The sequence below is a fragment of the Habropoda laboriosa genome, unplaced genomic scaffold (genome assembly GCF_001263275.1).
Source record: "Habropoda laboriosa isolate 0110345459 unplaced genomic scaffold, ASM126327v1 scaffold212, whole genome shotgun sequence".
NCBI classification, from domain to species: domain Eukaryota; kingdom Metazoa; phylum Arthropoda; class Insecta; order Hymenoptera; family Apidae; genus Habropoda; species Habropoda laboriosa.
Window position 1 is genome coordinate 2,712,880 of NW_017100509.1, and position 15,990 is coordinate 2,728,869.

The following is a 15,990-nucleotide window of genomic DNA, read 5'->3' on the forward strand; positions in this document are numbered from 1 at the left end:
GGAAACTCTAGATCGATACAAGCAACGTATCTGCACACGCTGGAAATGCGTTTATCAATATTTCATCGATCTATTTCTTTTTTTTTCTCTGTTCTTTCACAGACGTGAAATCAAATTTCAACGCTACGCGAGAGATCTGCTCTTCCTTTTTCTTCGATCCGTCGCAACTGTGTGTAATTTATGAACTCGACCACGTTTCGTGTTTATTTATATCGTGAATAATCAGAGGCAACTCTACGTTTAAGTTTCTTCTTCTTCTCTACTCGTACGAAAGAATGCCGGATAGTCTAAGTAACGAGGGCGACTGAAATTGTCGAATTGTTCCATTCTCGATGTGAAAAATATTCGAGAGAAAATATATCGCTAACTAAAACATTAGACACTAGGTATTAATGCTAGTTACAGGTACTGCAGCAATCTTAAAACACAAATAGATCCGTATTTATAGAATATTGTATACGATGCTGGTCACGTAAAAATACCGGGCTTCGTAGACCGCTCGTCAACTACCAGTCACGTAAAAGCAAACAATACATCATCCTATAATAAGAAATATCACTTCTTGGCTTCTCGAGGAACCTATCCTTACGAGAGACACGTATTTCAAGAAGTTTGGAAATATCCGCAAAATAATTTCCGGACCTCGACTTAAAAACTGTAATTCAAGCAATTCAACGTCCCGGTGTTTAAAGTGTTCCAACACAATTTTACACTATTTCACGCTACCTTTTCCAACGAGGTACAATTCAGTTCTCAGAGAAACTTCAATGAAACGCATAAATTAGACGTTGAATTTTAAACAATTGTCGTTCTACTTTTGAAATTTTTTCATTAAAAGGAAGATTAAAAAGAAAGGAAATAGAGTATTTGTTATTATAAATAGATGTATCGCTTTTAAATTTAAAATCATTCCTTCCTCGACACTGGCGCCATTAGCGAAATCCCTCGGTTACTTTCGCCAAAACGATTTCAACCAGAAACTCGTTTCTTTCTCTATAAAATTCCTCGCAATCTCCCGTTTAAAAATCTCGTTTTCTTAAATACTGCACCCGGCATACGTACCCTCCTCGTACCCCGACCCCCGGTTTCACCGTTTCGTTGAAATTCACCGTTCCTTACTCCCGTCATTAAAACTACGATTTAAGAATAAGCCACTCAGGGAAGACGATACTTCGTCGGCGCCGAATTAACCGAGAAACAAAGCGCACCATATGCCGCGATTCATTCTTACATCGTTGCAATCTCGATATACGATATAACAGATTTATCTCAAACCTTTTGTCCGTTCGTTCGTTCGTTCGTTCGTTCGTTCGTTCACTGACATCTGTGACCTGTGAGGATCAAGGTTAGAAGAACGACGAGAAGTTCGGTAGCTCGACGACGATCCGCGTTGGAACTCGCGCTGATCGTTGGCCTCTTCTTACCGATTCTCACCGTCGGCACTGGAGTAGCGACCGATGGGTAGCCCATGTGCCCGTTGATCGCGTTGTCCACAGACAGAGGTTTGTTCTCCATTTTCTCCATTTCTGCGGAACCAAAAACAGTTTCATCCTCCTCGTCGTAGAAGGATGGCCGAGCCTTTTGCGTCTTTGCCGGGCCTGAAATCTCTGAAATAAACGATAGGGAAAGGATGCTTTTCAAACGTTCCATGGATCAGTTTAGAGTTTAGAAATGTGTGTGTAGTGTCTCGTTACATCTTGGCCCCTCTGCGTTATTTTAAGGAATGCAGAAAGAAGGCTATAACAGAGAAAGTTGGAGACGAAAGTTGGACCCTCTTCGGCGACTGTTTTTGGCGGGAAAACCGAAAAGTGGAGAGCACGTGTTGTGGAAAAAAGTGAAAAAATGGAGAGAAGAATTTTTCTAACGAATAGAAGTATGAATGGTACATATAGAGAAGGAAGAATTTTATCAGGATATTTAGGAATCGTACTAGATGACAGACTCACTTGGAAACAGGTCATTCGTAAGCGCACAAGAAACCTAGCATTCATCAGAGCACTGAATCCATCAGATTCATCAGAAACCAAACATAAAACCCACCAATACCTAGCATGCTCAGAAATGGAGCTCAGCAACCAAATCCAACACACTCAAAGCACAAAGGATCCAAAATAGATTACTACCAATAATCCTCAATGAACCAAGGACTGCCCTGTTCACAAGCTTCACGCAGAAACAAACATTCTGAACTGTTCCTGCATATCAAAGCTCTTACTAAAAATATATTCAATCACTCACATGATAATTCACTAATCAGTAACACAGGAAACTGTGACGTAGTAAATATCCTACTAAGATCGAAACACAAGATTCCTAGACTCAGTTCTAATCATAGTCATTGCTGTAAAGTGTTACATTTATAAACTATCTGACAAACACTTAACATTGAAGATTCTGCATAAATTTCGAATTTGTAATTTTAGTGGAATTTTTGAAAAATTTAAAATTCTTGTTTACAGTATGAGATAAGGATACTTGATATTAGAGTTTGTGTATTTATACAGGAATGGTTAATTGAAAACGACTCGCCTCTTCAAAGCAACCTTAATAGGAGGCTATTGATTTACAGAGATTTTGATGATTAGAAGCTGAACTGATGTAAAGCTCAACTGTGACTGAGAGTAAACACAAAGTATTCCTATACCTGATTAACTACGGAGCAAAGGTAAATTAGATAGGAGCAGCGAGGGAAAGAAAATACCCTGACTAGACGAAACTCCTCAAAAACTTTGGCTAATTAAAGTTCCACTAATTTTCAACAAGACTACATTCTAATTTTCCTTCCTCTCCCTTGTTTTCTACAGCCTTTGACGTAACACAGAACGTTAGGTGTTCTAAACGTAGTAATTTGTTGGTGCTTTGTGAATCAATTAATTATATCTACTCTAAAAAACTTACTAAAAAATTGCAATACTGTGTTCATCCATATCAGATTATTTATCATTAACGTTGGCTTGCAAAAATGATAAAAGACAATTATTTTTTAATCTTCAGGAAGAAACGAGAGAGTTCAGAAGCGATTATATTGTGATTATGAATTTTTGAAAAGACGAATTCACAGCAAATTAGAGCAACTATATTTCACGAGTTGAAAAGTAGACATACAAATTGTTAGCGCAGCTGAAGCAGCTCAGAAATGAATTTAAAAAACTTCGTCCAGGCGTGCAAAATTTCTGAAATGAAAAACGCCGATTTGGTCGACCGAATTCTTTATCGAATCTTGCATCGCATTCCCTGTAGCATTGTCATTCTAACTGTGACAATTTAAATAGAAAAAGCGTACAGCGCCTTTGGTACCATCGATTTACCTAAACTTTTGCACAGACCTGACTCTTAGAACTTAAAAAATCGCCTCTTCTCTTACACTGTCTTAACACAAACAAGAAAAAGCTTCATGCGCCACATGGTTCCAAACGAGCATCCTTAAAAACGTTGCAAAGATCCTTAGACAGACATTCAGTAGTAAATCGAATTCCCGTTCCTTCCCGTGCCATTAACGCGCAAATGAATCATCACGGATACACTCGCGACGAACGAGAGGATCTACAGGCTGCGCGTGGAAATAAGTAAATCCCGGTGTTACGGAACAACATCGATTCCCGAGATATCAGAGGCTCTCGCGACGATTTACGAAGGATACACGGCTGTGCGAAACCCTTCAACCGGAGTGCACAGCCTCTGTGTTTCCCCTGAGTGCTCTGACCCGATTGAAAGATCCTCGGGATCGTATGCGCGAAAGATGAGGATTGACCGAAAAGAAGGCGGGCGGGGGTGAAAATCCTCGGGGGGTTCGATGGCAAAGTGAGGATGCTTGTAAACGCGAGTGTGTTTCGCGACGACGAATCCAGGCAACGACGACGAGCTTCTTATTTCTGCCATGTAACGATCAGTCTTTTCCGTACATGCACACACATGCGCACACATCATCGGAGTAACCACTTTTCCTTCCACGTCGAATTAACTTGCCGCCTTTAGTCACGTATCAGCCGTGAAATAATAGGGAACCGGGGCAGAGATTTTCGGGCGTTAAGCGCAACAGCTATCAAACGGCTGAGCCCCTCACTTGATACTACGCGGCAGTTGGCCTCGTTATCGCGAAGCTTTTCGAATGTCGCGAATCGTTAACCCTTTTTCGCCACTCAGCCAAGCCACAATCACTTGCCATTAGTCGTCGGACTCGTTTCCAACCCGGAATTTTTTTCCACGCTCCGACAAACGCGCCTTTTGTCTTCAGGGGGTCAATGATCGTGACACGCGATTGCGTTCGTTTCGAATTTGTCAGCTGTGCTTCGTTGATTCAACGACACGTTAACCCTTTCGTTGCTATTCACGCCTGTAGGCGCTTTGAGAATTTCCGTAATGTTTGATGCACTTTCAATGCGATTGAATCCCTAATTTTGTCCTTTGCACGTTTCTAGCTTCGTTTTGGAAAAATGGAATTTGTAAGAGAAATTTTTCTTCCGTGTGATGTGTGGGTTTAAAACTGTGGACGATTTTAGGAATGTAGCGATACTAAGTTTTTGTAGATATCGTCAATTATGAATTTAATTATTGTATCGATGCGTAAAGTTTATGGATACTGTACTGATTGAGATGGTCGACGAACTGTTAATTACAGATGCACATTTCGGGTAGTTTCAAAGAAATCTTCACGTATGAGAATTTACCCGAAGTTCTGCTTTATTAATTTCACATTCGATCTCATAGTTCTGCGCTTATGAAAATAGCTCTGGTACTATTATAAGCTTCTCCTGTACTCGTATACGCGCGTACCTATATATTTCATGAATCTATTGGAAGTAGAATTACCGTCAAAGGGAATACAAAACCACACAATAAGCGATCGAACCGCAGTAAGTGCTCTAATTTCAAGGAGAGACACGAACCCATTTTCATACGTTATTATATTTTTCATTAACTAGATTTAGCGAGAAAACTGAACAGAAATTCGGAGCAACATTTGCTAGATACCGTTCAAAGGGGAAATGATATTATTTATCGTTTAAAGTAGCGAGAAAGACAGATGCGTTGAAAGTTACTTTTAAATTGTGGAAGGTGATAAATTAAAAAAAAAAGAAAAAAAAAAGAGGTTACTCTGCACATACTAAACTACATCCATTTGTAAAATTACTTGAAAAGTAATTCCATTCCACTCACCGTATAATCGGATGCTGCTTTCAACCTCGCCAAGGGAATTTTTGGCCACGCACTTGTAAGTACCAACGTCATGTTTTTGTAGATTGCGAATGGTTAACGCCATACGGACCTCGAACTGCGATTTCACAGTCGTCTGTACGTCGTGTTGTTGGCTTGATATTATCATGGCTAGATGAAGCAGAAATGAAATTCCATTTTGTATTTATTTGTGGGAAGAATTAGAATGTGAAGTGTGTTCGTGTGTATTGAAGATCGAACACTGAAACCTGCTTATCTATTTAATATATTTGCTAGTTTGCGTTTCTCAACCCTTTCGAATTCGCGGACGAGATATCTCGTGAGGAAATGTCGTTCGAGTGACACTTGGGACGAGATATCTCGCGTGTTTTTCATTAGGGTGCGAGATATTTTGTCCAGAGCGTTGCGTGAAAGACATTGCGTCACGAGATGTCTCATCCAAAGTGTCGCGAGATATCTCGTCCGAAGCGTCGCGAGATCTCTCATCCAAAGCGCCGCGAGAAATCTCGTCCGAAGCGTCATATGAACGATAACGCGTCGCGAGATTTTTCGTCCAAAGCGTCGCGAGAAATCTTGTACAAAGCGCCCCGAGATATCTCGTCCAAAGCGTCGCGGGAAATCTCTTCCGAAGCGTCCCATGGACGATAATGCGTCGCGAGATTTTTCGTCCAACGCGTCGCGAGATTTTTCGTCCAACGCGTCGCGAAATATCTCATCCAAAGTGTCGCGAGATATCTCGTCCAAAGCGTTATGAGATCTCTCATTCAAAGTGTCGCGAGAAATCTCGTCCAAAGCGTCGCGAAATCTCTCGTCCAAAGCGTCCCGAGATATTTCGTCCAAAGCGCCGCGAAATATCTCACCCAAAGTGTCGTGAAATAACTCGTCCAAATCGCCGCGAGATATCTCGTCCAAAGCGTCACACGAACGACACTACATCACGAAATATCCCATCCAAAGCATCGAAAAATCTCTCATCCAAAGCTTCGCGTAACAATCTCGTCGAAACCTTTGCATGAGCGACATTGGCCCACGAGATACCTCGTCCACAGACGCGAAGGGGTTAAGAAATTCGCGAATAATTTTCGTTGCGAGGAAAGCCGACACTAACGTCCTGTTTTCAATGCCCCGCGGAGAATAAATATGAAATACATTCCGTGCATATATACGACGTCGTCGGAGAATATTGCAAACGAGCCGACGAATACGGAACGACGTATAAAAGTATGCGAAAATTCACTTCTTAAACGCGCGCCGAGTCTCCTTATTACAGTCTGAAATGTTCCCCCTTCTCTCTCTCTCTCTCTTTTTCCATATATATATATATATATACATATACACACGCAGCCAGAGCAGAGAAAAAGGGGGCACAGGATTTTCCGTGCGAGGTGAAAATTACATACGAATGCATTGGGACGAAGTGCTCCGTAGAAGTTGCGCTGAAGCGAAAGCATGTCTACTCGTACCGGCTACAAACTGCACCGGAGAATATATTTGCGAACGGCCGAGAGAGTAATTCACTCTCTCGCATTTGTCTGCAACTTTTTGCCAACTTCTGCACGGAAATATTAAACCTGTTAAGGAGAACGAGGACGACGCGTTTCTGTTTCTTCCAAAGCGCGGCCACGTTCAAGAAAACGACGGGTAAATTATCGCCGTGAAATTTCATCTAATCGTTACCGAGTTCATTTTCTTAATTAACGTTCCAGCAACAAGTACTATTTTTTTCTGATTGGTTGTTGCTTAAAAATCACCTGGTATATACTTCGAGGTTGACTGAAAAGACGAGCACGATACGATTTGTAATTAAATGTGTTAACCTCGTCGAAGTGACCTTTGATCGTGCACTTTCGAGCGTAACTTCGAGATAATTTTTAAATTAATTAGCGTAGAAGCGAGAAACGCTGTTTAACGCAATTACTTTTCTGTCTATCAATCTGTGTAATCGTAGGCTGGAAGGCTTCGTTGAAGAGTAATTGTGTTTTGCTTTACAATGATTAGTTGCTAGGTAATAACATTGTGAGCTTGTAATTTTGTGATAAATTTGAAGATTGTGATAGTATTGTAGAACGTTATCGTTCTACAGTAATTTTCATTCAGAATGGTGATTTAAAATATCACCCGTGGCCCACATTTTTTGGAAAATAAAAGCAGATAAATTTGATAAATTGCATAACTACGCGAAGTGTTAATTTATTAATTTTAAAAAAAACACATAATTTACCCTATAATCTCCATTATAAGTCTGAATTTATGATACAAAAAACCGTACGGTCCTTTTGTCATTTGCGATAATCTGACAGTAAAATTTATGCGAGCAAACACATAGTGAATCTGAAAAAAATTAGGAAGATTTTATTGCAGAGAAATTTCGCAATAATAAAACAGCTTGCGAAAGAAAGAAATTAAACATCGTTGACCTGAAAAATGGGCTTCAAAGATACACCACCACTCATAAATTTAGGTAATTTAATTCATTTCATTCAAGTCGACAAAATTTCAATTCTGAAATTTTCAATATTCTGGAATTTAACAAAAATTTCATTAAACGTGCAGTTTATCATTTTCGTCTAATTCACTTTTTTCCCTATACTTACTCTCAGTCTTCTCAATTTTAACGAATACAATTAAAATTTCAGCGGTAAATGCACTTTTTCAAAAAACAAATCACAAGATCTACGCTTTGTATTACAGAAGAAACGTGTGAGCGCGTCAGTGTTCGTAAATTCGAGATATCGTATCGAAGCGGATACTAACAAGTGGTTGAACGGCCACGAGAGAGAGAGATCTTACCGTTATCCTTGACCCAATAATTAATCGACTTGGGCGATGCCTCGACAAAACATTCCAGAAGCACATCGGTACCCAGAGGAGCTCCTACCAGTTGATTAGGTACATGAATTACCGGTGAGACTGTGAAACAGAATCCTAGATAGGGTTTGTAGGTGAACAACACACCGGCGGTGTTTCTCTTCGTTCGCCAGGTCGAAGGAAATCGGTAAATTATCGGCAAATGTAATCACTATTACTCACAATGAACGTTGATAAAAATACGCTTGCTGACCGCTGGTGGTACGCCGTTGGTAGCGATACAAAGATAAACTCCCATCTCGTTCCTCGAGATCTTCGTCAGATTCAACTCTTCGCCTTGGTACTCGCTCACCGGAGACACTGAGGGGAGGAGATAATTGCACGGTGAAAGATTTCGTTGATACGATATCGGGGAATTTAACAATGGATAAATTAGCAGGGATGGAAAAAGTTCCGACGTGTGTTACGGTATCGAGGGTAACTCTATTTAGTTGGAAGTTTTGTTAGCCTTTCCGAAGCTATCGTCTGTAGTTGCTGGTCTATTATCTAGATTCTGGACTGTGGAGCAACTATGTAGAGGGTAATCATTGTTGAAGGTCTTATCAGGTATATTAAATTAATTGATCCGAAATTGGGGAGATAGTTCCACGTGGTTTCTATGGAAATCGGTATAACTTCGTTAACAGTCCTTTTTTTCTAACAATGCACTAAATAATTATCGGTTCACTGTGGTGGAACAAGTATTTCTTAACAATATACTAAATAATTATTGGTTCGCTGTGATGCAGCGAGTACAGAATATGGTTCAATTGTATTTCTATGAATTGAATGCAATTATCACTGAGAAATCACCTATTTTTATTCCTCTTTACTTTGTACAAGTGAAATATTTCTCTTTCAGTTTGTCAGTTTTCCTTTCTAAACGATATACTAAATAAATATTGGTTCACTGAGTTCAAATGATAATAGAATATGTTTTCAAATTGTTCATTTTCCTTCCCAAATAATAGTGCAAATAATTATTAATTTATTGTGATAGAATGGTTGCAGAATATGGTTCAGTTGAAACCAATTATCTCGGACAAATCATTTTTTAAATCCTTCTCTATCCTGCAAAGATAAACTAAAAATTCTTCCGACTTGTGCAAACAATGTCTTCACTTTCGAGAAAATTTATCTGGACGTATAGATTTGCGTAAGTTGCACGAACTTGAGGAAAACAGGTAACAAAGTTAAGAGCAATCTGTGCACCAGAATGCTCGAGATAATTAAATTCTACGCAGTTTATTCGCGTATATCGTAAAAAAAATATATATATATACTTCGCGTAATACATACTTCGTATTGTAGCTGTTTTATTTCATTGTTTACACTTTTTTAATCGAATTCATTCGCATACTTAAGCATTCGCTTGAGTTTTTATGTAAATGCGGATTACCGTTTCCGTTCCACGCGACCAAAAAAGAAATTTTGTGTAATGAAATGTAGTACGCAGCTTAATACTTTTTAAGCTTTGCCGAGCAAAACAGTCGTGCTGTCGTGGACCAGGCGAACTTTCACTTGAATTTTTTACTGTCTCTGCAATAGGCAGGAAAATAAAGAGAAATCTAAAAATAAAATTCTTCCTTCCTGTTTGAAAACTTTTAAATTAAATTAACTTCTGCGTGTGTATAGAAAAATGCACAAGCGTTTTCAGCTTGATAATAAGCTGATACAATTTCATTGGAAAGTATATTTATTCGCATAATCTCGATTCTTTTTTTTTTTACGTTTAATTGAGAGAGTTCAAAAAACGTTCGGTGGATTATTTAAAAAATTGCTGGGGCAATGAAAAAGTGACGAATTTGCCTTCTATTGTTTTCTGAAAAAATTGTCAAACTACACGTCAATTCGAAATATTGATTTTAAAAAATATCGTACTTTGAGAAACTCTGAGAAAGTGTCAAGCGTGTAATAAATACTTCTGGAATAATTAACAGAAATGCAATTGAGGTGGATTATAAATATTTTTATTGCTTCTCGTAAATGAATCAGCTTCAAAGTATTTTTGTCATTCGATTATCTGTCTTTCATAACATCTTTCGCTGGATAATTAACGGACTATTGAATAACGATTCAAAGAGACATTTCAATATCAATTAACTTATTTCAATTGACATCTGCTGCCACGTCGGATGACCTGTTCTAAAAGAAAATCGCCGCTAAGTATAGCTTATCAACGTCAATCAAACTTAAAACGAAAGTTTACAATGTTATTTTAATTCTCAAAGCACAACATTGAAAACTTCAAGTAGCATTTATAGTTAATAATTTTAATTAATTTATGAAAATATTTCTGTACTCTAAAATGAGATGAAATTTTTTAAAAGAAGAATTTACCGTTCCTAAAATTTTGTTTCCTTTTAAATTTCTTGTTGAAAAATCTACACTTAAGTATTCTTCCAGCACAACTCGATATCGTTATTTTTAAAGATATTCCAATGGAAGACCGAAAAGAAAAACTGGCGAAAATAAAGTAAGCAGTTTATTACAATTTGTTACACCTGTTCGTTCTCCCTGTGCAGAATATTGCACAGAAACGCACAAACTATCCTCACGTGCTATTCCTGGGTGCGTCTCGCCTTGAAACTTGCGCAAACATCGATTTCCTCGAAAATTTTCAAATATAAGAGCGTCTTGCGAGAACTCGTAATTCTGACTTAATTACACGTTTGCCTTCCGCTAACACAAACCGCCGTGTTTCTCGTTTTCATCAACAATTACACCGCGCTTTGTGCAGACAATTCTGCTAGACAATGTTATCAAAAATTTTGTCTTCAACGAGCAGAAACTTACGAAGGTACTTAACGCTGCCATTTCTTCCGTTCAACTTGTTGTCCATAAGAAGAATTAATTAGGGTAACAGTGTTAGGTGTACTTTACTGTTAAAAGCACAATTCGTTCATTTTCTGCGGCGATGTAATTTTCTCGCGAGATTGAGAGTCTTCTTGTAAAAGAAAAACTTACAAGGGGAGATCCTGAAGTGATAATCACCGATTTTGATGAAACTTTGGGATGTAATAGTTTTCAAAAACATATTCGACACGTATTTTTTTATATCGGTAATTGTGCACAGTGAAGGGGTGAAAATCGCCCTCAAAGTTGGAGATAGAAGATACACCTATTTAGTGTGATATCTCGGAAATTATTAGAGTTAGAAGAATATTGCCAAAAAAATTTGAAAAATAAAGAATAATAAATAATTCTGAACAACTATGTTTATTAACCTTATTTTTGAAGGAGATTTTCATCACTTCAATGTGGATGCTAATAAAAAAGAACACGTGTCAAATAGTTTTAAAATTTTTATAACGTCGACATTGAATGGAGAATGTTTTTTTAGAAATTACACAGTTTCGCGCGTTCGGTGTTCCTTTCTTTATCAACAATTGTTAATACCTCTGGTAAATGAACGGGACGCAGAAAACTGTAGCTTGAAAACGAACTTTCATAAATCCGTCGAACTGTTTACTAGTTGCTCCAACGAAAATTGCTAATTAATGAGCTTGTAAATCATAAATCATCGAGTTCCGCTTAAATTCCCGGCTGGGTTACGTTACGTCGTGGATTCGAAAGCAACACCAGTAATTACAAAAGTACTGGAACCTCGATTTGTCAGAAACCTGCCGTTACTTGAATAAATTTCAACCCAAAAATGAACGTGCGCTTGTATTACCTTGACTGTTATTTCACCTAACCAAATTATTCATTATTCCAAATAAATTGATAATCTATATTTAACTTTTCAAATAGTTAATATTTTATTTAATTTTTCAAATACTTATTCCTTATTTAAATTTCAAATAAAAAGTTGCCCAAGTCTATATTCAAATTAACGCTCGCGTAATGCACCGAGTGCTCCGTATAAACATTTTTCTCGCTCAAGTTGCCAGCTCAGTTTCCCAAATCGACGCTGCACCATATAATCTAAACTTAATCTCTTCGGGGACACTGACACACACGTCTACATTTAATTTTTCCGAAAACTCCGATATTTGTGACAGAGAAAATATAAGAAAAATATGAATATTACGTATGTAACGCCACGCACTTAGGCCCGGCGACTCTTGGCCCTCGAGGCGAAGAATCGAGAGATGTTTTTCCAAACATCTCCGAGTTTCTTCGTCCTCGAGGACAAGAGTGAGTATTGCCTCGGCAATGTAGGCCCGCGCCCCGACTTCCTGGGACTTTCCCAGGGAAAAGGGGCTACTTAAGGGAGCCCCGAAAAAGGCACGAGGCCTTTGGTCGCAGACTTCCTTTCTACGCGCATCGTATCGCCTTACATCTAAAATTAGTTTAAGTATTATTGGTTGTATAAATATATTTTTGTCACCCACTTTGCGAGTAATCATTTGCATCACGTCACTTCCAAACGTATAATATATTTTTTCTAACTTTAAAAAAAGTCGTCCCCGAAGATATAAATCTATGACAAACCTAAGTACATATTCGACGTTATAGATAACAATTTTTCCTATTATTTTATCACTGTGACCTAACAACGAATCGTAACACGAAGACTTGAAATATAAAAATTTCAAACTTATTGAAACTTAACGACACGATTCCCCAAATTTAATGCTGACAATAACCACAAAACGTTACCATAAAAGCCAACCGAACATTAGCGTTAACATACACACGCAAAGCCGCGTCTTACACTGATTAATCCGCAAACCTCGCAAGTTCGCAACTTTTCCCCGGGATATCCAATAATTATCGCTATTGTGGGTCAACAATAAGCTATCCCCTTTGCTCCCTGTTGTACTTAACACGTGTTGCAAGGGTTGCACTCGCATACATCGCCGACAGTGCGCCGAAATTCGCCTGCTATTAGCAACACCAAGCTGAAGCGAATACTAAATACGTCGTTTAGGTCGAAACGTGGACGTAGAGGCTGCAAGGGGGGGGCGAACTATACTACTGACCAGCGTTACCGGTTTCACTGTCCATCCAGGTATTTCGCGATTTTATCAACCCTATCTACCGATCGTTTCCCCTGGCGCGTCGACGTTTCTATCCAACGATTTCGTTTTATACGTACGCCACGACTCTCCAACGGGATTATTACGCGGCATTTCAAGAGTGTAATAGAGTTGTATGAATGGGCCGGTGATATTGTTAAAGAACGGTCTGCCTCGCGGGAATATCTTTCTCTATTTTCCTTTTTTTTCTACGGACGGGGTTGCGCTGGAGACCGTTTGATTTCGAAGGCAGAGGCACCTGGAAGATGTGATTATCTTGGTTTATTTTTGCGGGCTGTGCGAAATGTGTACAGTGGCTGTACAATTTTTGCGATTTTTTTTTATAACCAAGCTTTAAGTAAGATACGGTAAGGGTGGTCTCGCTGAATGACGGAAGGTCACTTTAGAGTGTTGAATATTTCACAAGTACGATTATTAAACGATATACAGGGCGTGCTGATAATAAGATGCGTGGTTTAGCTGGGTAAAGAGTGATTTTACGTGTAGAAGTAAAGTAAATATGAAGATTATATTTTTTCGTAATGTAAGAGAGAGTTTTTAGACACGTTTTGGGTAAAATATGATTGATTTATTCAGCACTCGACAGTGAAACACACAACTGATGCCTTATCGACTGGACCATTGCGTTGATTACTTTCGCTTAACCCTTTGCACTCCAAGCATTTTTTGATAAGATTAACAGTGAAACTTCTGGAAAGCCGAAGTTTTGTCTTGAAAAAAAAAAAAAAAGATTTTTAGTGCTTACGAATTTATTCATTTGTATTTCTTGCATTAATTTGCGTTATTTTGATAATATAAAGTAATATAAAAAAAAGTCTGAATTGTACATTTCTCCAAAGTAATTACGCGTGTCGCCATAAAAGCGCCGTTGGAGTGCAAAGGGTTAATACAGAAATGTGCTGTAGAATCCTTCCTTTGATAGAAAAATTGCTAAATTACTGAACTTGTAATTATCGGAATACAAGAAAAAAAAGTATATTTACATTTGTGAAAAACGTATAATAGAAATACTAATACATCAGAAAAATGCACAGATTGAGTATTTAATGAATATTAGACATATACAAATGCAGGTATCCGTCGTATCATATGAAACTGATAAGAATACAGATATTAAAAGCGTAAATGAAAATAATTCGAAGGATAAGTGACGATGCTTCAGCAGAACCGCGGTATCGAACGTGTTAATTAAATTCAACAACATAACAACGCTTGATATTCATTTGACGCATCACTGCATCATCCATGACAGATGACAATGTTCAATTCAACTCAGCATCGACTTTTCCATCGATAAAGTGTTGACCTTTCTACAATTCCACTTACACCAGTACCTCCTATAACCCACGAAATATAATATCTACAAATTAAATTCCACCGATATCCCTTTTTCGGTCAAATTTAACTAACCCAAATTTCCAAAATTACAAATTCAGAATTTGAATATTCCCCTTTTTCTTTTTCCATCGCGTTATTCGAGGGTAGTAGCAATTTTTCCCAAGATCCTGCAGTATTTCCTACAATTTCCCATGTTTCCTACCGTATTTTCGAAAAAACGGCCAGGTTCAAGTACGCGATAGATTGGAAATAACGTTCCTCGGGAGAATCGCTAACCCGAACCGTAAGAACTAGAGCCGCCTATCGATTCGTACGATGTCGTATAAAGTGTTACTTAACAATTTCGAGAAAGTTACGTTTCCCGCAGGCAGTTTCGAGGAAGTCTGCGTGGCGGTAGGTCGCGGCGGTTGAAATAAGGAAATTAAAATAGCAAGTGAATCCCGAGCTACCGGGGGTTCGAGGAAAACATAATTGTATATTCCGCGTTATATCGGTGAAATGGTAGAAACGTCATCTATATTAAATCTTACCATGAGACTTCTGGTTCAAGGCGCTTCCTGCAAATGGCTTCCGAATTATAATGTTCTTCCCGTCTTCTCTGCGCCACGCTATACGGGGCGGTGGCACGCCTCTTGCACGGCACGTTAACTTCACCTGTACGTGTTATGAAACCAGAATTATAAAGAGAATCGACTTCGTTATTGCCGCCCCGCGGTATAACCTCGGGTCACGCGTAAATATGTTTGGAAAAATTAAAGAAAGCGCGCCAAACCTGCGCTACAACGATAATCATTTTGTCCGCTCGAGATTATACCGATTCGTCTCGAAAGTATTCGGGGAGATAAACGTATCGTACGGCGAATTAATGGAATGTTCAAATTCGGATTAAAATTGTTTTACGAAGTCTTGAAAATCAAGATTTCGAAGTGTTGGGGCAATTGCTGAAAAAGTGTCATTGGAAAAGTATCGAGATCCTGAAAAGAATGATTCAGTCTGATAAAACTTTTAAGTATTTAATATTGTCAGAAAATTACTCCGACTCCGCGTAGGGTGGGCGTAAAGTTCACTAAAAAGTATCTACGTTTTCCGCAATAATATATTCCACTCAGAATCTATGTCTAGGTTAATCGGTGTCCGTTGAAAAGTCTCGGTAAGAGTGAGGACGCGTCGTCCTGCTGATCCTTGTCCACCCCTACGCGAGCAGGCCCAGGGAAAGGCCCAAAGGGGCGGAATCACCCCTACCGAGCGTGCTGGGCCTGGCTTCAAGATGCTCGCTTCACCGTCTTCGGGACGGATTTTTTCACAATACAGTAAATTCTCTACAAGAGTCAGTAAGTTTGGATTCTACAAGTGACAGTATAGATGGTCCTACGCCTAGGTCTGCGTCATTGCTGCGCCCATGTTATCTCGCTCGCAGTCACTTTACGAGATTACACGGCTCGACAAATCAAAATAGAGTTGCTGAGATTTTTCTGATGAAAATGATATCAAACACGATATAATTTGAAAAACATTTACTTATTAACACGTTCACTGTCGCGACAGATTTACAGGTTGCCGTCAGGCGGCCACAAGAAAATATATTTTAAGCATAGGATTATAGTATTATGCTTTATAATTTTTCTTTTCAATTGAAAATAATGTC

General features: G+C 38.7%; 1 protein-coding gene across 1 annotated transcript in view; it reads right to left on the reverse strand.

Moving 5' to 3' along the window:
• Positions 1 to 1,314: 1,314 nt before the first annotated feature.
• LOC108576178 (lachesin-like) overlaps positions 1,315 to 15,990 on the reverse strand; it is a 61,423-nt gene continuing 46,747 nt past the window's right edge. Inside the window, exons 5-9 of the mRNA XM_017939121.1 lie at positions 14,876 to 14,999; positions 8,206 to 8,343; positions 7,966 to 8,085; positions 5,158 to 5,325; positions 1,315 to 1,607 (exon numbers count right to left, since the gene is read on the reverse strand). Of these exons, the coding sequence (XP_017794610.1) occupies positions 1,315 to 1,607; positions 5,158 to 5,325; positions 7,966 to 8,085; positions 8,206 to 8,343; positions 14,876 to 14,999 (843 nt within the window). The remainder of the gene's footprint in view (positions 1,608 to 5,157; positions 5,326 to 7,965; positions 8,086 to 8,205; positions 8,344 to 14,875; positions 15,000 to 15,990) is intronic.